The 17847-nt window shown below is 36.3% G+C and overlaps 1 protein-coding gene across 9 annotated transcripts in view; it reads left to right on the top strand.

Moving 5' to 3' along the window:
- Nucleotides 1–17847, top strand: part of LOC129726185 (heterogeneous nuclear ribonucleoprotein R) — a 118550-nt gene that overhangs the window by 60226 nt on the left and 40477 nt on the right. For 8 of the 9 annotated variants that reach the window (XM_055682966.1, XM_055682956.1, XM_055682976.1 and 5 more), the window contains exons 3-5: nt 3183–3376; nt 3440–3567; nt 3633–3874. In XM_055682966.1, coding sequence (XP_055538941.1) covers nt 3183–3376; nt 3440–3567; nt 3633–3874 — 564 coding nt within the window. Of the gene's footprint in view, nt 1–3182; nt 3377–3439; nt 3568–3632; nt 3875–13849; nt 13986–17847 lie in introns of all 9 variants that reach the window. The other variant, XM_055682907.1, reaches the window with a different exon arrangement.

Raw genomic sequence — 17847 nt, 5'->3', positions numbered from 1 at the left:
TGTAAGCTCCATAACCAACCAGGGAAATATCATCAGCATATACATAGCATTTTACGTTCTTGGGGATGACCTTGAATAAATGATTCATCGCGATTAGGAAAAACGTAACTGAGATTACAGACCCTTGAGGGGTTCACGAAGCACCGAGAATATCTTTCAATTCAGTGGAATCTCGAGACCTGTCCGAAAGGCATACCGTCATGCGGGGCTACTTTCGGCACTTTAGTTTTATTATGTCTTCTAGCAAAAATACATTTTAAATTTATACATTAACTTTCACAAGTTGATGAAACAATGTATTTTGCACCATATTTGTAAACAGTTCCCAAAAATCACTCGTTCGTGCTTTTCATAACTAACATGACTAACCTTTAATAACCGTGCGGAAGTAAATTATAGTTGCTGAAACACTTATTCCAAAATCGCTGTTTCGCTGACCTTTAATTTTGGAAAGCCGATGACTGTATCAAGAAACAATTTTTTTTTTCATTTTTGGCCTTCAGTTCTATTGCAGTTGAAGATTGTTATTCTTGCAAAAAAAAACGCATTTTTTATGTCAGCCATTTTTCAAGGCTATGTTTGTGTTTGTATTGTACCGAAAAGCCATTTTTTTAACAAGGGGGGTTTGTAAGTAGCTCAAGTATTTATAATAAATATTATATCAAAAAATTTGCATAAAATAAGCTCTTTTTTTTAAAAGAAATAAAATTTAGTTTAAAAAATGTATTTTTTGTATAAGAGTCCTATCGATTGCTTAAATTGTCCAATGTAGCCTCCAGTCGCAAAAATGTCAAAAGGAACACGACGGTACTGATTTTCATCGAGTATGTCTTTTTCTTCTTGTTCATCATTCTTGTTCATATTATTCTTCTTGTATTAAGTCCCTTTAAAACCTTCGCCGTTCAACTTATCGAAGAAATTAATCGAGATTCACCTGGATTGATATAGGTATTATCATCGCACGCTTCCAATTGGGAGGAATTTCTCTTGATTGCTAAATGAGATAGTAACCAATTTCGTCTGTACCTGTCCCTTTCTTAGTGTCCAAGTAAACTCATGACGAGTGAAATCTTTATTGTATTCCGCAGTCTCTTCTTCTCTGTCTACTCGTGCAGCGTTATATTCTGAAATTGTACCATCTGAAATGCGTAAGATATGCTGGAAACACCCACATAATTGTCTGCAATTGTTCCAGCTGTAACTTGGGGGTTATCAATGGTAAAATTATCAGTTTTTATGAGAAATTTTGTTTTTTTTTATGACAACTTTAAGGAGTTCCCGCTCTGTCCCATTTATTAGCAGATGGAGCATTCTTATTCAGTCAAATTCTTCTAGCTACTTTCTTTCGTTTCCCAGATTATAGGTCCTGTTCTGTTTCGCTCCGTTTTAATGTAGGTAAGAGTACTAGATAGACTCCACCATGATAACCACATAGGGTAAGGAACGGCTTAAGCAGTGGCGCCTATTTTAGTCAGTCGAAGGAAACAGCCCTAAACTTCTGAATTTTGATCAAATTCGACAATTTCAATAACGGAAACGAAAATTTTGATTGTCTAGCTGTCTTACGAATATAAGAAATACCGTTAATCACAAAGAAATGTGTGAATAAACATAATTCGAAGCAAATCGACCTATATTGCAGCCATTCAGGAACCACTTCGGGTGCTGGAAAATAACGCTTGAAAAACAAATGGAAACTGCTTGAAATAGGTTCGGGATGATTGGAATAGTGTCCCTCGATTGGTAACTTCAATTTATTATTGTTAAATTTTCCTTACTTAGTTTTAAGTTCTGACAGAGAAAATGATAGAGAACAGATTGATATACTTCTGTTTGTATTTCACCCAACACATTTCGAGTATTTCGTCTCAATACACAGGCGGTTCCTAAAGGAATATGTTCCCTACCCTACTTTCCAATCTGCCAGAAGATTGCGAGAATTGCATGATGATGCAGCGTTAAAAACTAACTCCGATAATTTTTCTGCACTTCGATGACCTGCTGACATCAGAGCTCTTCTAGAGCAGCGTCATTTCACGTCTCAAAACCATGAGACGGTATATTTTCTTATGTCCAATTTTTCATGGACTTGCGTAGGAATTCGAGGGCAATCGTAGAGTCTTTGTAGTTTTAGTAGCTTTTTTACTTGTTTCTGCCTGCCTTACCTTAAGGGCTTCCGGACAGACATCGCCAATGCAACCTACTTCTTCTTTGATCGATCTTCTGATTAGCTAAGGGTTATGCGAAAACTTTCCTTCGTTATTGAACGGTATCATAGATAAAATCGATAGTTCGCCATTAGTTGCATCCATCCATTGGGGTAAACGTCTTCCACTCACGCTTCCATCTGCCGTTTTTTGGGATCTCCATTGTTTGTCCAGCCTGGTCTCAGTGGGAAATATTATCTATTAGTATTTAACGTCTGGGTGTGTATCACTAGCCTTTGTATTTGGTACAAAAAACTGTGAAGGTTCACCACTATTGTTTATAGTTCATTATACTCTGCTAACGCTTTCGAACCGAATACAATTCCGGTATCAAAAGTTTGGAACAAAAGCTTTTTTTTTTTTCAGAGTAACCAAGTTTGATCATGCGTCCGATCATGACGAGTTTTAAGAGCGAATTGATGTGTTGAGGATAGTTTTAACATCACAACCATGGAACTTTTACAAACATTTTTTTTATTTTCTATGCTTTTTGTTTAATTTCAATGTGACGTTCGCCGATTATGTGATGTTCTGATGAAAATCTTAAATGATTTTCATATTTTTAGCAGGCCAATATTTTGCAGAATCAGATAGCATTCAAAATAATATTTTCAATTCCATTTCAGCTTAAATTGATTTGGATTTTCTCTGTTGCCGAAGAAAATCCCTGCAAACACATCTTATACACTTTACTCTCTGTTCTGAGAATTAAATTATACTCTGTCTGAGCATAAAATTATACGGTGACAAAAGCCCCAAATAACATCTTAAACACTTTCAATATTTTAACACCATTTTCATCAAATATACATTCGAGTTTTTTGGAAATAATTTAATATAAATAATATATAAATTTCAAATATTACTAGTGGTTTTTAAGATCTTCTCAATATCTTTTTATATGATTTCGTCAAATATGCTAATTTATATTTATATAACAAATCTAACCATTTATTGATTATCTGTTTTCCGCAGGTGGCCGGCAAGCTGGATGACATCTACAAAACCGGCAAGCTTGCGCACTCCGAACTGGACGAGCGAGCTTTGGACGCACTGAAAGAGTTCCCCGTCGACGGGGCCCTAAACGTTCTGAGTCAGTTCCTGGAATCGAATCTGGAGCATGTGTCCAACAAATCGGCCTACCTGTGCGGGGTTATGAAAACCTACCGGTAAGTGTTCCAATCCTCCCCGAGTCAAACCGAACCAATCGATTTTTTTTTCGCTTTCCACAGACAGAAAAGCAGAGCCAGCCAGCAAGGACTTCCCACACCTGCAATAACAGTACAAGCAAAAGGTCCGGACGAGGACAAAATCAAAGCGATTCTGGAACGCACAGGATACACACTCGATGTGACAACAGGTACTGACGCTAACGTCCGTCAAGATTTTATTTATTTTATTTTCTCCACCTTCCTCATCTCACAGGACAACGAAAGTACGGCGGGCCACCTCCGAACTGGGAAGGCGGCACTCCGGGCAACGGTTGTGAGGTGTTTTGCGGTAAAATACCAAAAGACATGTACGAGGACGAACTGATACCGCTGTTCGAAAAGTGCGGCAAAATCTGGGATCTCCGCCTCATGATGGACCCGATGACCGGGACGAATCGAGGCTACGCGTTCGTTACCTTCACCTCGCGAGACTCCGCCTGCAATGCTGTGAGAGAGGTAAGTCCATTCTGGGTCCCGATTTACCCCGTTTCGTACCTATTTGTTATCCAACTTACAGAACCACTCCGCTCTTGAAACCCATCCAACCATCTTTCGTTGTTTGTTTCATCCTGATGAAACCTCTATCTGTCTATCCTCCGCCCCTTAACCCTTAACCAAGTAGTCAATCTGTATTCTTGTAACGTGCTTTTCTAGCAGTAGAATGTAATCTTCAGCATTTCATTATACCTCCAGAAAACGATAGTCCCCCCTCGAACCCCAAACCTTGTATCCCGATTCTACTTCATCTACTTTTTTCGGACTGCCCTCTCACTACTGTTTTGTACTTTTGTTGCAATGCTGCAACATTTACTGCGGTTGCCCTAGCAAAAAAACATAAATTTCGAAGTAGTTCTACAAGAAACAACCACAAGAACAACAACAACAATAACATCAACAACACGGGAAGCAAACTGTAGTAGTTGTAGCGGAGTCTGGTCTTTCCTAACCCCATATTTTTTTCTTCAAATCTAGTGTAGTGCTCTCTGTTTCTCATTCAAAAATCTCTGTAACTGAGTAGAGGTGATTGGTGTTTCGTGGTTTATGTATTTCGAACAGGACTGTACACTCACTAACACTACTGTTGGTATTTATTAACGATGCGCTGCTGATTCGGTCACAAAATCTTTGTAGTTTATTAATTTTTTGTTATACTTTTTTGTTTTAGTTTGAGTTTTTCTTTTCCTTACCACAAAAGTACCATCGTGTTGGGAGAAACTTTGTATGCTGTACAGTTTGGTAAATTGTAATTTCTTTCAATTTAAAATAGGCGTACAAATTTGTCTCCCATCCGAACAGTACTTTTTTCTCCAGTTTCTTCAGAATAATTGAAGCATGTTTCTACCTTCTGCTGAAAAACTAGACTATTTTTCTTTAAACTTTCGCCTTACATGCTCCAGGAGTTATAGTAACACTTGCTTCCAATCACGGGAAGCCCAAATGACCAACGTTTATCCGAGCGACCGTCGTCGCGAGAAAAAAAACTGTTCACCATCTGTAAATAATCCCGTTATCTTGGCGCCTCATGGTTTAGTGTTTATTGCGTACGGTTCAGTAGTTTGTAGCGGCATATGGATTGCACAGACCCACTCACCACAGACCCCCAACAGAAGCCGTTTCATGTCACGTCGGTAAACAAAAAAAAACAGACTAACTCGCATCATCCTTCCCGAAACCTTACTCGTTATGTGCACACAAAGGCGCAGAAATTCACGTGAGTGCATTCGGGCTTCGAAAGTCCCGTTAGGCGTCAGTGCACGTGCCCCAAAAGCAGCAGCAGCAGCCGTCGCAACTAATAATGCAGCAACTTAAAAAAAGTGAACCGTCTGCCGCCGTACGTCGATGATCTGCCATCCTGTGCTAACGAAGTCGAATTAAGCGAACTTCGCTTCGGGGACGGACGGCAATCCTAATCAACCGTTTCGAACCAATCAAGCTATTATACACAACACATGTAAGAAGGATGACCGACCTCGACGACTGATGGGGTGGAAGAACTGCAGCAGGGGTGGCATTTTTTGCCATGCTTCACTGGATGCACCCGGAAGTCGTCCTTCGAATAACGGTAACCGGTCGCGAGCCGAACCAAATGACAGAACGTGTGTGGTGTGGTGACCTCTTCGCCGTAACCTTTTCTTTTGTCCCGCTTGCCTTTTCGAGGGAGAGAAAAAGAGAGAGAGACAGTATGTGCAGCTTTTACACCCCTTCCCTTCGATTCGATCGATTGATTGAGCGTGTTTAATTATGCAACGGGAAACGGGGAGAGCTTTCTGGCTCCGTTACGTATGTTTAGGGACACACAGAAGATCTTGACGTTTTCAGAGCGTCTTTGGGGTAAGAAAAAAGTTTTGTTTTAGTTGCTTGAAAATAATGTAAATACAAATTTTACTAAGCATGGACCCTATTCAAGTGAACATAATGAAACAAAAATCATCAAAATGAATTATTCAATGCATTTTAATCGCAATGAGGTTAACAATTCATGTTTTTTTTTATAACAAGCGTGCGGGGAATGTGACAAGTTAATGGAAAGTTTACGGAAGCGAAAACCATATCACTCAATGCCGCATTTGCCACCAATGCGGCCATGGGTCGGAGTTCAGAAACTAAATTCAACTTAAACAAAGCTGAACTGGGGCTAAACTAAACTTACTTAAGCAGAAAAAAAATTTACCTGAAACTGGAGTACTACAAATCTGGAACTGAACTAAAACTGAATAATTACTGAACTGAAGCTGGAAAAAACCTTAACTTATACTGAACTAAAACTGAACAAAAACAGAACTGAAACTGCACAGAAACTCAACTTTAACTAAGCTGAAACTAACTAAAACTGAATTGACTCTGAACTACAGCTGGTGTGGATCTAAACCTAAATTGAACAGAAATTAAACCAAAGTTTTAAAAAAAAATGACCAGAAATTGAAATAATACTGTACTGAAACATAACTGAAACCTAACTGAATCTTACCTAAAACTTGAATAAAACTGAACTGGAACTGACCTGAGACTGAACTAAAACAGATCTAAGGCTGAACTCAAACTTGAGCTAAAACTCAACTGAAACTGCAGTATAACGGGAATGAAGCTGTACAGAAACCCGAGTAAAACTGAATTAACAATAAAATAACACTTTCCGACCGGGCCCATGTAATTGCGTAGGTAGAAGGTGACGTAAACAAAACATCCTCTCTCGCTTTTTAACGTCCTATTCATTGTTTTATTGCTCACAACGCTAGTTTCAACATCGCAGCTGCTACGAAAAATAAAAGACCGGAGCAAGCAAGTGTTTTTATATAAGAATTGCTTCGATTTAGGTTTTGTTATCCGTCTTTTCTTACCAACACAATAGTGCAGGCTCGGTAGGAAAGGGATAAGGCTAATTTTAGATTTAAGTGAAGTTGCACAGAAATACAATTGACACTGAACTGATACTGAAATAACTCTGAATTGAAACTAGAGCAAACTCAAATGAGACCGACGCCTAACTGAAACTGAACTGAAACTTCATTGAAACGTAACTAAAACTTAACTAACACAAGTAAAACTGAGCTGAAACTGAATTGCGGCTGTACTAAGACTAAACCAAAACTGACTTGTAGCTGATCAAAAACTGATAAGCAACTGAGCTAAAACTGCCCGAAAGCTAAATTTCAACCGAACTGAAACTTAACTAAAATAATAATGAAACATAACAAAAAACGGTTTGAATCTGAACTAAAGCTGAAACTCAAACTAAATCTAAACTGAACTGAAGCTGAACAAAAAATGGATTGTAACTGAACTCAAACTGAACTGAACTGAAGCTTATTCACAGATCAACTAAAACATAACTAAAACTTAAATAAAACTGAATTCAACTTAACTAAACTAAACTTAAACTATTCAGTAGCTTTATTGAAACTTAACTAACACAAATATGAAACTGAACTGAAATTGAACTAAAGCTGAACCGAGAACTGAACTTAACTAACGCAGAACCGAAATTCAACTAAAACTAAACTGAAACTGAATTGCAGCTGGATTAAGACTTAACCAAAACTGAACTGTAGATGATCGAAAACTGAAAAGAAACTCAACTGAAACTGAACGAAAGCTGACTTTTAAACGAACTGAAACTCAAATGAAACTGACGCTGAACTGAAAATTCATTGAAACGTAACTGAAACTTAACTAACACAGCACTGAAACTCAACTAAAACTGAGGTGAAACAGGATTGTGGCTGGACTAAGACTAAACCAAAACTGACTTGTAGCTGATCAAAAACTGAAAAGCAACTGAACTAAAACTGACCGTAAGGTCAATTTGAACCGAACTGAAGCTCAATTGAAACTTAACTAAAACAGTAATGAAATTTAACTAAAACTAAACTGAGACTGAACTAAAGCCAAATTAAAACTAAACTTAAACTGAACTGAAGCTGAACAAAAAATGAATTGAAACTGAACTCAAACTGAACGGAAGTGAAGCTCAATTGGAGCTTAACTAAAACATAATTAAAACTTAAATAAAATTGAACTAAACTTAAACTGAGCTGAAGCTAAACAAAAACAAAACAAAAACTAAATTGAAACTAAACTGAAACTGAACAGCAGCTTAATTGAAACTTAACTAAAACAAATATTAAACTGAACTGAAACTGAATAAAACTGAGTTGTAACTGGACCATTGCTGAACCCAAAACTGATCTAAAGCTGAGCACAACCTGAATTTAAACTGAATAAAACTGAACAGAAATTGAGTTGAAACTGAATCACAATCAGAAATCAAATCAGAATTTGAACTAAACTGGAACTCAACTGAAACTGAACTTACGCGAAACTGCAACTGAACTGAAGCTAAGACCATGCTGAACTGAAAACTAGAATTATGTTAAACTTAAGTAATACTGAACTGTAGTTTCAATGCAACCTGACTGCAACCTGACTATAACATAACTGAAATTTAAACTGAACTGAAACTGAATTTAAACTGAACGGCAATTCAACTGAAACTAAACTGACACTCAATTCAAACTGAACTAAAGCTAACCCACAAACAAACAGACGTGCCTCTTCGAACGCTACATTCATGCGCCACCATGTGAGCTTATTGCCTACTAACCAGTTTTCGTAAAACGGTCTTTGTCTTTGCTAATGGGTGTGCACGCTTGCTTAAATCAACATAAGCGGCGTTACTGATGGTTTTTATCTTTGGCCTGAAACTGAAATTATACTGAACTGAAGCTTAACTAAAGCCCAGTTAGAACTTAACTGTAATACTCTGACCGAAACTAAATTAAAATTTAACTGAAGCTGTTATAAAACAGTAATAATTTCTGTTTGAGATCAGTTTCAATTCAGTTTTAATTCAGTTTCATAATTGAAACTGCACTGAAATTGTGCTAAAGCTGAACTGAAACTAATCTGAAACTGAATTTAAACTGAACTCAACTGAAACTGAACTGATGCTCATAAACTAAAACTGAAGTAATACTTAGGTACCTAAAACTGAACTAAACCTGAACTAATACTAAATTGAAAACAAAAATTTAGCATGAAACAACAGTAAAACTGAACTAAAGCTTAACTGAAACCCAACTGAAACTTAACTATAACAGAACTGAAACTGAACTGAAGCTGAACAATAACTAAATAGAAACTGATCTTAAAGTTACCCAAGACTGCACTAAAGCTGAAAAAGACCTTATTCTGAAGTATTACTGAACTGAAGCTTCACTATAACCTAACTGGAACTTGACTTAGACAGAACTAAAATATAACTGAAATTGAAAACTGAACTGAAGATGGACTCAAAACCAAAATTCAAACTGAACTGAAGCTCAGTTAAATCTGAACTGAAACTGAATTGTATCTGAATTAAAACCGAACTGAAAGTGAACTAAAACTTGACTCAAACTTAGCCAAAACATAATTTAAACTGCAGGGAAACTTAACTGAAACTAAAGTGCTGCTTAATAAAAAATTAACCTGAAACTGAGGTAAAACTGCCTGAAGCATAACTAAAACCTAATTGACACAAACTCAAAATTAAAATGAAACTGATCTGAAACTGAAGTAATATTAAACTGAAGCTTGACTGAAACGTAGCTAAAATTAAACCGAAGCCGGATTAAAACTAAACTTGAACTGAACTGCAACTGCACATAAACTAAGTAGAAACTGAACTATAACTTGTCTAAAATTAAACGGAAACTTAATAGAAACTGAACTGAAGCTGAACAAAAACTGCATTTAAACCGAACTTAACCAAACCTAAACTGACGCTCAACTGAAACTGAACTACAACTGAAGTAATACTGAGCTAAAGCTAAACTAAACCTGAACTGAAACTAAACTGAAAACAGAAAATTGGCCTGAAACTGGAGTGAAACAGAACTGAAGCAACTGAAACTTAACTTCAACAGAACTGAATCTGAACATAAAGTAAATTGAAGCTGAACTGTAACTGAACTGGAGCTGAACAAAATAAGTGAAATGAAAGTGTACTGAAACTATACTGAAACTGAACTGAAATTTAACTAAGATTGAATTTAAACTGAACTGGAACTCAATTGAAAACTAGTTGAAAATTAACTCAAACTGAACAAAATTGAAATTGAACTAAAACTGAATCAAATCGAACTGAAGCTGCACTAATACTAAACTAAAACATAATAGAAATTGAACAAAAATTGAAAAAAAAAACTAAACTACGAGCTAAATCTAAACTTGAACATAATTAAAACTGAGCTCAAAATAAACTGAAGTTGAACTTGAACTGAACTGAAATACTACTGAAACTGAACCGAAACAACTCAACACGAAACTGAAATAAAACTATCTGAAGCTTAACTAAAACCTTATTGAAACTTACTTATAACTAAAATGAAACTGAACTGAAACTTTACTGAAACTTTACTGACTTGAAACTAAAACTTAACCGAAATTGAAGTAATACTGAACTGAAGCTTAAGTGGAATTCAACAGAAGCTTAACTAAAACAGGACTGAAACTTAACTGAGACTGAACTAAAACTGAACTAAAGCTGGGCTGAAACTAAACTTAAACTGAACAAAAACTGAAAAAAAAACTAAACTCAAACTGATCTAAAACTGAATTGAAACTGTACTAAAACTGAATTTTACCCTAACTGAAATTCTACTGGTGCTAAACTGAAACTGACCTGAAACTGAAACAATATTAAACTGACACTTAACTTAAAGTGCATTGAATCTGGGCTAAAACTAAACAAAACCTGGACTGAAGCTAAACAAAAACTTAACTGGAACTCAACTGAAACCCAGCTGAAATTTAACTAAAACTGAACTGAACTGAAATCAAACTGAACCTGATTTAAACCAAACTGAAGCTGCACTAGAACTACACTTAATTTGAATTGAAACTGGTAAAAAATTAGCACAAGCTGAACTTAAACTTAACTGAAATGGTACTGAAACTGTACTGAAAACACACTCAAACTGAACCAAAACTGCACGAAAACTGGACTAAACTAAAGTAAAACTTAATTAACTCTGGACTGAAGCTGGACTAAAGCTGAACTTAAATTGAACTGAAACTGAACAAAAACTGAGCTGAACCGAAACTGAACGTAAACTAAATAAAATTTTACCTCAAACTGAAATGATACTGAACTGAAACTGAAGTAATATTGAGCTGAAGCTTAATTTAAGCTTACTTAAAACTAAAATTAAACTGGTCTGGAACTGTACTAATACAGAAATAAAGCTGCAAAGAACTTCACTGCGACTGAGCTGAAGTTAGACTAAAACTAAACTCGAATTGTACTGAAACTAAACAATAATTAAGCTGAAACTTAACGGAAATTGAATTGAAACTAAACAATAATTAAGCTGAAACTTAACTAAAATTGAATTGAAACTAAACAGAAACTGGACTGAAACTAAAACTCATCTAAAAATTGAAACTAACTCATTATCATCTCTCCAATAACGAAGCCAACCGAAAAATACTGGCAAATTTAAAACAGCATTAATATTTTCGGTTCCTAGTCATAACTTTATGGTTTTAGTTGAGTTTGGAAGCATTTAGAATGGTTATTACTACCAGTATGAAACAGTTCTAATACTGATACTGATAAAGTTCTGATGTAATTCCTAACAGTTCGGAAACTCGTATGTCAATGATTGAAAGCTTACTGTTTTGAGTATCACAAAACTCATTGGGAAAGACCATGTAAAGATATCAAAGACTAATTTTAATATTAAATTAGACGCCAGAATGTCAGTTTCAACAGCTCTAGTGGAATTTGATTTACCACAAATTGACGAAAATCGTCAGATTTCGTTATTGGTTTGATGAATGGAAGCGTCAATATCAATGCTCTTGTAGTTCTGTTTTTAAAAACTATTTATCAAGATTTACAGAAGGAGATTTACTATATATATTCACTCTCCTGAGAAATCGAAGTTTTGAAACCGCGCAGTTGCAAAATTACGACCATGTTAAAGACTCCTTTAAAAACTCTCGAAAATTCAATTTTCAAAGCCTGTTCCAGCAATTAAAGAACGCTACGTAGTTTGAGAGTGTTCATAATTTCAATTTCAATTTCGCTAGTCCAATTGATGATCAAAACTATGCCCAGAAAATTTCACCTATCGAAGTAATTGAAACTAACATAAATTGAATCAGATCAATTACTAGGAAAATTCAAAACTATGAAAGCAAATGACAACGATGAGATTTTTATAGAATTTTAAAGATACAAATTCAAAGTTGATGAACAGTTTCTATTATGGTTGTGAGTTATTATGGTTGTGGCTTTAAAAAAAGTATTTTCACAAACGTAAACTGTTATCTTCAATCGCATCGGTTTGGATAGCTGTAAAACAAATGACAAGAAGCCATGATGCCAATCTTGCCAACGCACAGGAAATATTTCACGAAATATTTCCGGTAATATTTCCAAAGCAGTAACCTTCCTGGGAACTGCTCTTTAGAAAGCAAATAACTCATTTCTATGAAGCAAACAGTTCAGAAGAAAATTTGAGTACTTCATTAGTGTTTACCACATATATATTAAAGCAGCGTAACATTCTCAAGTGTCAAGCGAATCTTGAGTCATCAAGTACTTTCCAAACACGGGCAATAAAGCAATCAAATGCAGGTGGTAAACCGAACGGTTCACGGTGACTTCCTCCTTTCCATAAACCGGGCGAAATCGATTCCAGATAATCCGCCCTTTGGTGATGAATTGATCGGCCATCTTCTGTTGTACCTGCGCCAGCAGCAGGTCACTTTCTTTTGTACAATGTGAAAAAAACAACAGCGTGACCACTTTCACTGTGGCCCCAACACACGCACACACAGACCAACGGAAAACGGGATTCAAAATTAATGGCCTGTGGCAAGTCAGCTGGCTTCCGGTGTCGGTCGTCCGCTCGGGATGCAAGGCAAGGCTGCGAAAGAAAGCAAGTAAAAGCAGAAACCAACCAAGCAGCTGCTACCGGTAAAATAAATAACTACTTTCGTCTCTCCGCACCTTTTCTTTCACGATGCACAAGCGGACTGAACAGCCTGAAAGGCATGCGCTGACACACCAAAGCTTCGAAAGTTGAGAATGCATACTGACCGAGCCACCTTTGCTGTGAAAATTAAACTTAATTGTAACAATTTATCAAAACGATTGCTGAGTACTTAAAATTAAACGATGGAGACGCTTTATGATTCCTAATTAATAATTGTTGGATTGTTCCTTGAACAATGTGCATACTCTCTCTCCCTCTCTCACTCTCGCTCCGATGAGGTCGATCGACTGACTGAAAACTAATCCGAAACCGAAAGCATATTGGCAGCTAGGGGAATCTCCTCTTTGCGCAGTTGAGCGATTGGATATTCACGTGGTTCAATGGTTTTATATTATTTCATAGCCAACCCGTTACCAAAAACCGGAGCAAAAGAAAATGTATGATTGCTGAAAATTTTTTCCTGCAATTGGCACTCGCTGGGAGGTTCACTTTTCCCCGTAATCGATTGAAAACGTGCGAAAAGTTTACTTCCCCCCAGGTGCCTGGTTTTATTTTATTCACGAGCATGCCTTATTTCTTTATATTTCTTAGTTCGTTCGTTAGTTTGTTTGTTTGGTTTCTTTCGCCCACTTTAGCACTGTATTATTTCCTTTTTCTTTACTATCCCGTAAACCATCCGGCCCTGTGCCGGTGGTGTATAGTTTATTTATTTATTTCTTTTCTTTACCTTGAGTAAAAAAAATTCTAAAAGTATTAAAAAAATATCCATCCTGTAAACCTCCCAGTCTCCTTATTTTCGGCTGTAATCGGCCGACACTGATCGGAAGCGATACATACAATTGGAAGATCTGATTTTTCCTTTATTATTTACGCAACCACATGTATGTTTTATATGTTCTTTCACTCTTTCTCTTCACCATTGTACCGTTTGTTTTTCCCTCAACAGCTCGATAATTATGAAATAAAGCCCGGCAAATGTTTGAAAATTAACGTAAGCGTACCGAATCTGCGCCTCTTTGTAGGCAACATACCTAAATCAAAAGGCAAAGAGGAGATATTAGACGAATTTGGTAAACTAACAGGTAAACACGCAAATCGCAGAGTTGCATTCGAAATTTTATTCACACAACTTTTATTCCCCCCTCTCTAATCTTAAAATAACCACCACACAACAACAACAACCAGAACAACAAACGCTTAAGTTTGTTATCGACTTTTCTTTCCGATTAGCATTAAGTTTCCGTTCGAATTTTTGTTTCTACTATTGTTTACGCTATAAGTTTATGCTTTTAAGTTTCGCCCCACTTGCACTGGGGCACACACACAGTGTGTGACCAACAAGTGGAAACGGAATTCCAGTGTGTTGGAGCGTAAGTAAAACTTGAGAACAACGAACCAAACAACCAACAGCAAAGCCTGTGACTTTCTCTCTTAGAATCTCTTAATTCAGCCAGCCAACCAATCGAGTAAAGTGAGAGGATCTGTAGTCTGCTGGGGATGGACGAAAAGAAAGGGCGGTTGAAACGTCGTCGTCGTTGTCGAAATTTGAACGGTCTGGATTCTGCCCTTCGTAGCATTTTCCTCTCACACTGACACGTACACACACACGCACATACATACATACATGCATTGACAGAATCCAACCCCGTGCACATCCGCTGTACGCCTCATTGCATCCGATCTATGCTCCCATATGTCATGTTTTTTAAGAATGCTTGATTGTTTTTGTCTCGAATTTTGCCCGATTGAAAGATTTAGAGTAAGACGAACTAACCTTACTATTTTGATTTTAAGAAAATGCCTTCTTCAACAGTTGAGGAGGAACTTTTTTGTTGTGAATCTCTTCGTGATTTTGTGTTATTGTCTCGAAATATTAATCGGAAATAAGTTCAACTTCAAGGTGAAAATTGATACCGCTGCGGGTTAAGAGCCCGATTTCAGAGTTGGTAGTTTGGTTTTCTAAGGACGAAATCGACTTGAAAAATCACAACTAATCTATATGGCGACCGTACTTCAGGGTGACCATGTGATGGGGAGAAAAACCATGTGATGGGTGAATATTCTTCAAGAAGAAAATTTTCATTAACAAAAAAATACTTTCATGTACAAAGATTAAGCATGAAATAAACTCATTTTTCTTGAAACTAAAGTATATTGCAAAGTACAAAATAATATTTATAATTCTATCATTTCAGTATGGGTTAACTATATAATTTCCAAATTTGTCTCTCATGTTCAAAAAGAAGTAGTTTAATAAACTGGACAATCGACGACACTTCCAAGTGTCTTTCCTTTCCTTGTTTAGATTTAAGAATAAGAAAATAACATTCATTGGGCTTAAAACAGATGATTATAGTATTATCTTTTTCACAACAAAAATGCTAAAATCTATGTTAAAAGCTGTCTCTTTTCTGTTTTAGAGTAATTACAGTTTCCTTCTGGAATGAAAAAAAATTGAATTATAAAAAAATGAGAATTACTTCAAAAATGATTATTATTCAATGGCGATCGTATTCCAGGGTGACCATGTAATGGGTCGAAAAAGAGCGTTGCAATTTTCAAATTGAGGTGATTTTTCAACATGAATGAAATTCCCATTAACAAAAAAAATCACGTTTCAAGTAACTTAAAATAAACACGTTTTACCTGAAAATTGTGATACACCTTTCCCCGAATTACGACTTGGTAAGGGAAATTAGAAAGTAGGAAATAATACCTATAATTTGATCATTCCAGCATGGGTTTAATATATAACTTCTGTTTTCTGTTTGGGCCTATTTTAGTCCTAAAAGCACTTTTTGGCAATTCTGATCTCAATTTGGGATAATTTTCTATTTTGGATTTTTCTGACGATTCTGAGCTCAATATGAGATCATTTTCTATTTTGGTCTTAGAAAGCATTTTTCGGCGATTCTGAGCTCAATTTGAGATCTATTTTAGCCTTAGGAAGCATTTTTCGGCGGTTCTAAGCTCATTTTCTATTTTGGCTTTTTTTTTGCGATTCTGAGCTCAATTTGGAATCATTTTCTATTTTGGCTTTAGGAAGAACTTTTAGGCGATTCTGGCTCAATTTGGGATCATTTTTTATTTTGGCCTTAGGAAGAACTTTTCGGCGATTCTGTGCTCAATTTGGGATCATATTCTATTTTGGCCTTAGGAAGCACTTTTCGGCGTTTCTGAGCACAATTAGGGGTCATTTTCTATTTAAGCTGAATTTGGGATCATATTCTATTCTGGCCTATTCTGGCGATTGGGAACTATTTTATACCTATTCTTGGATTTTTTTTATGTTGCTGCTTTGTTTTTCATATTTTTTATTTTTCTAGGGCTCCTCTCACTGTAATCACTCCACGGTCGCCATCTAATTCAAAAAAAAAAAAAAATGAATAAATTATTACATAATTTTAGTTTTCATATAATCTTCACACAAAACCGATACTTGAGAACCAATCCGATGAGGTCTAAACCAATAAATTCTATACTCTTTCATGTATCGAATTGAATTCTGTCAGTTGAAAATATGTTATGTTTTATAACCTAATCATTTTGTGATTAAAAAAACCTATAAAATTTCATAACTCTGATAAACAGCAACCAGAAGGATGAGTAACTGCGCATCTCCTGAGGCCACCCGATAATTGCATGGCCGCTTCATTGTTGCAAATGCAACCAGAAATTTTAATCGCTGCTTAACACCTGTGGCTTTGTGTAAATGCAGTCTGCAAGACCAAAAAGGGATTGAAATTAATTCCAAGCGTGCTGTACGTACATGCAGCCGTACTTGACTTTACCCCCTCGACGATGCAAGAAGTAAGATGTAGAAGGATTATAATTGCAACATTTTGGGCTTTTTTTTGCACTCTGCCCGCCGAATGCCAGATGCTGTCTGACCGAAGTTTTTTTTTTTTTCATTAATTTGTGGGATTTGCGCGAATGTTGACCCCGTTCGTGTTACAAAACTTTACTTTACGCCACTGAACAGTGATGAGTTTATTTCATTTCTCTTCTCTAGTTTATATATTGACCAACAATTATGATTTGAGTTTCGTAGTAATTTTGTTTCTAACATTGATACATTGGCTTCCAAATTCATTTGTCATCAAAATTACTCACAGAAAAAAAAAACAGATTGCTAACCCACGCGACCAAAATCACCTCATAAAGCTCACCTTCACCATCTAATCATCGCCAAATTGTGAAGCGAACTCAAGGAAAGTTCGCCAGCCTAGAGTAGAGCACCGGTCTCACACCTGAACGTCGCACCCCGCCATTTTTGTTCATCTCGTGCTAATCATGCGCTGGTTAGCAGACAGTAGTGCCGAAATATGTGGCTAATCGCAACCCCACACCGCAGCACACACTCACACACATACATACGCACTCGATTGCTTGCCATACGAATGCTCTACAAAGTACGAGAGACTTCGATTCTAATCTCCAGTCATTATCTTGCGAAAAAAAATCATACTCTTTTAATTCGTTAACCAAAAAAAACAAGCTACTAGTAGTGAAGCAAAAAAAAAGAACAATAGCCAAACATTCAAAAAGTGTGTGCAACACAAGGTTTTCAAAACAGTCCAACTTCGATTTCACTCATCGCCAACAAAGTTAAGCAAAAAAAAAAAAAAAAACAAAATTAAAGCAAGGGTTTCTTAACGGTCATTCGTCGAGAACGGAAATCTCCTTCGATTCATCGCACCATTCAAATTCCCAAAGTTGAGTTCTCGCCCACCATGCTTTTAGATTGATTCCCATCCAGTCGATTTTTGGTTCATTTCGAGCATCCATTATTTGTTTCTTTTGTTTTTGTTACGTTTCGCATCATTTACCATTTTCTGTTGATCAAATTCATAACAAACATCTAAACAAAAAATCGATTAAAATAAACAACAAAAACTGTCAAAAGAGTATGCATTGAACCCAAAATCTTTCCCATTTGTTGTC

This window comes from Wyeomyia smithii, chromosome 1, assembly GCF_029784165.1.
Source record: "Wyeomyia smithii strain HCP4-BCI-WySm-NY-G18 chromosome 1, ASM2978416v1, whole genome shotgun sequence".
Taxonomy (NCBI): domain Eukaryota; kingdom Metazoa; phylum Arthropoda; class Insecta; order Diptera; family Culicidae; genus Wyeomyia; species Wyeomyia smithii.
Note: the sequence above shows the minus strand (reverse complement) of the source record. Positions and strands in the feature narration are given on the sequence as shown.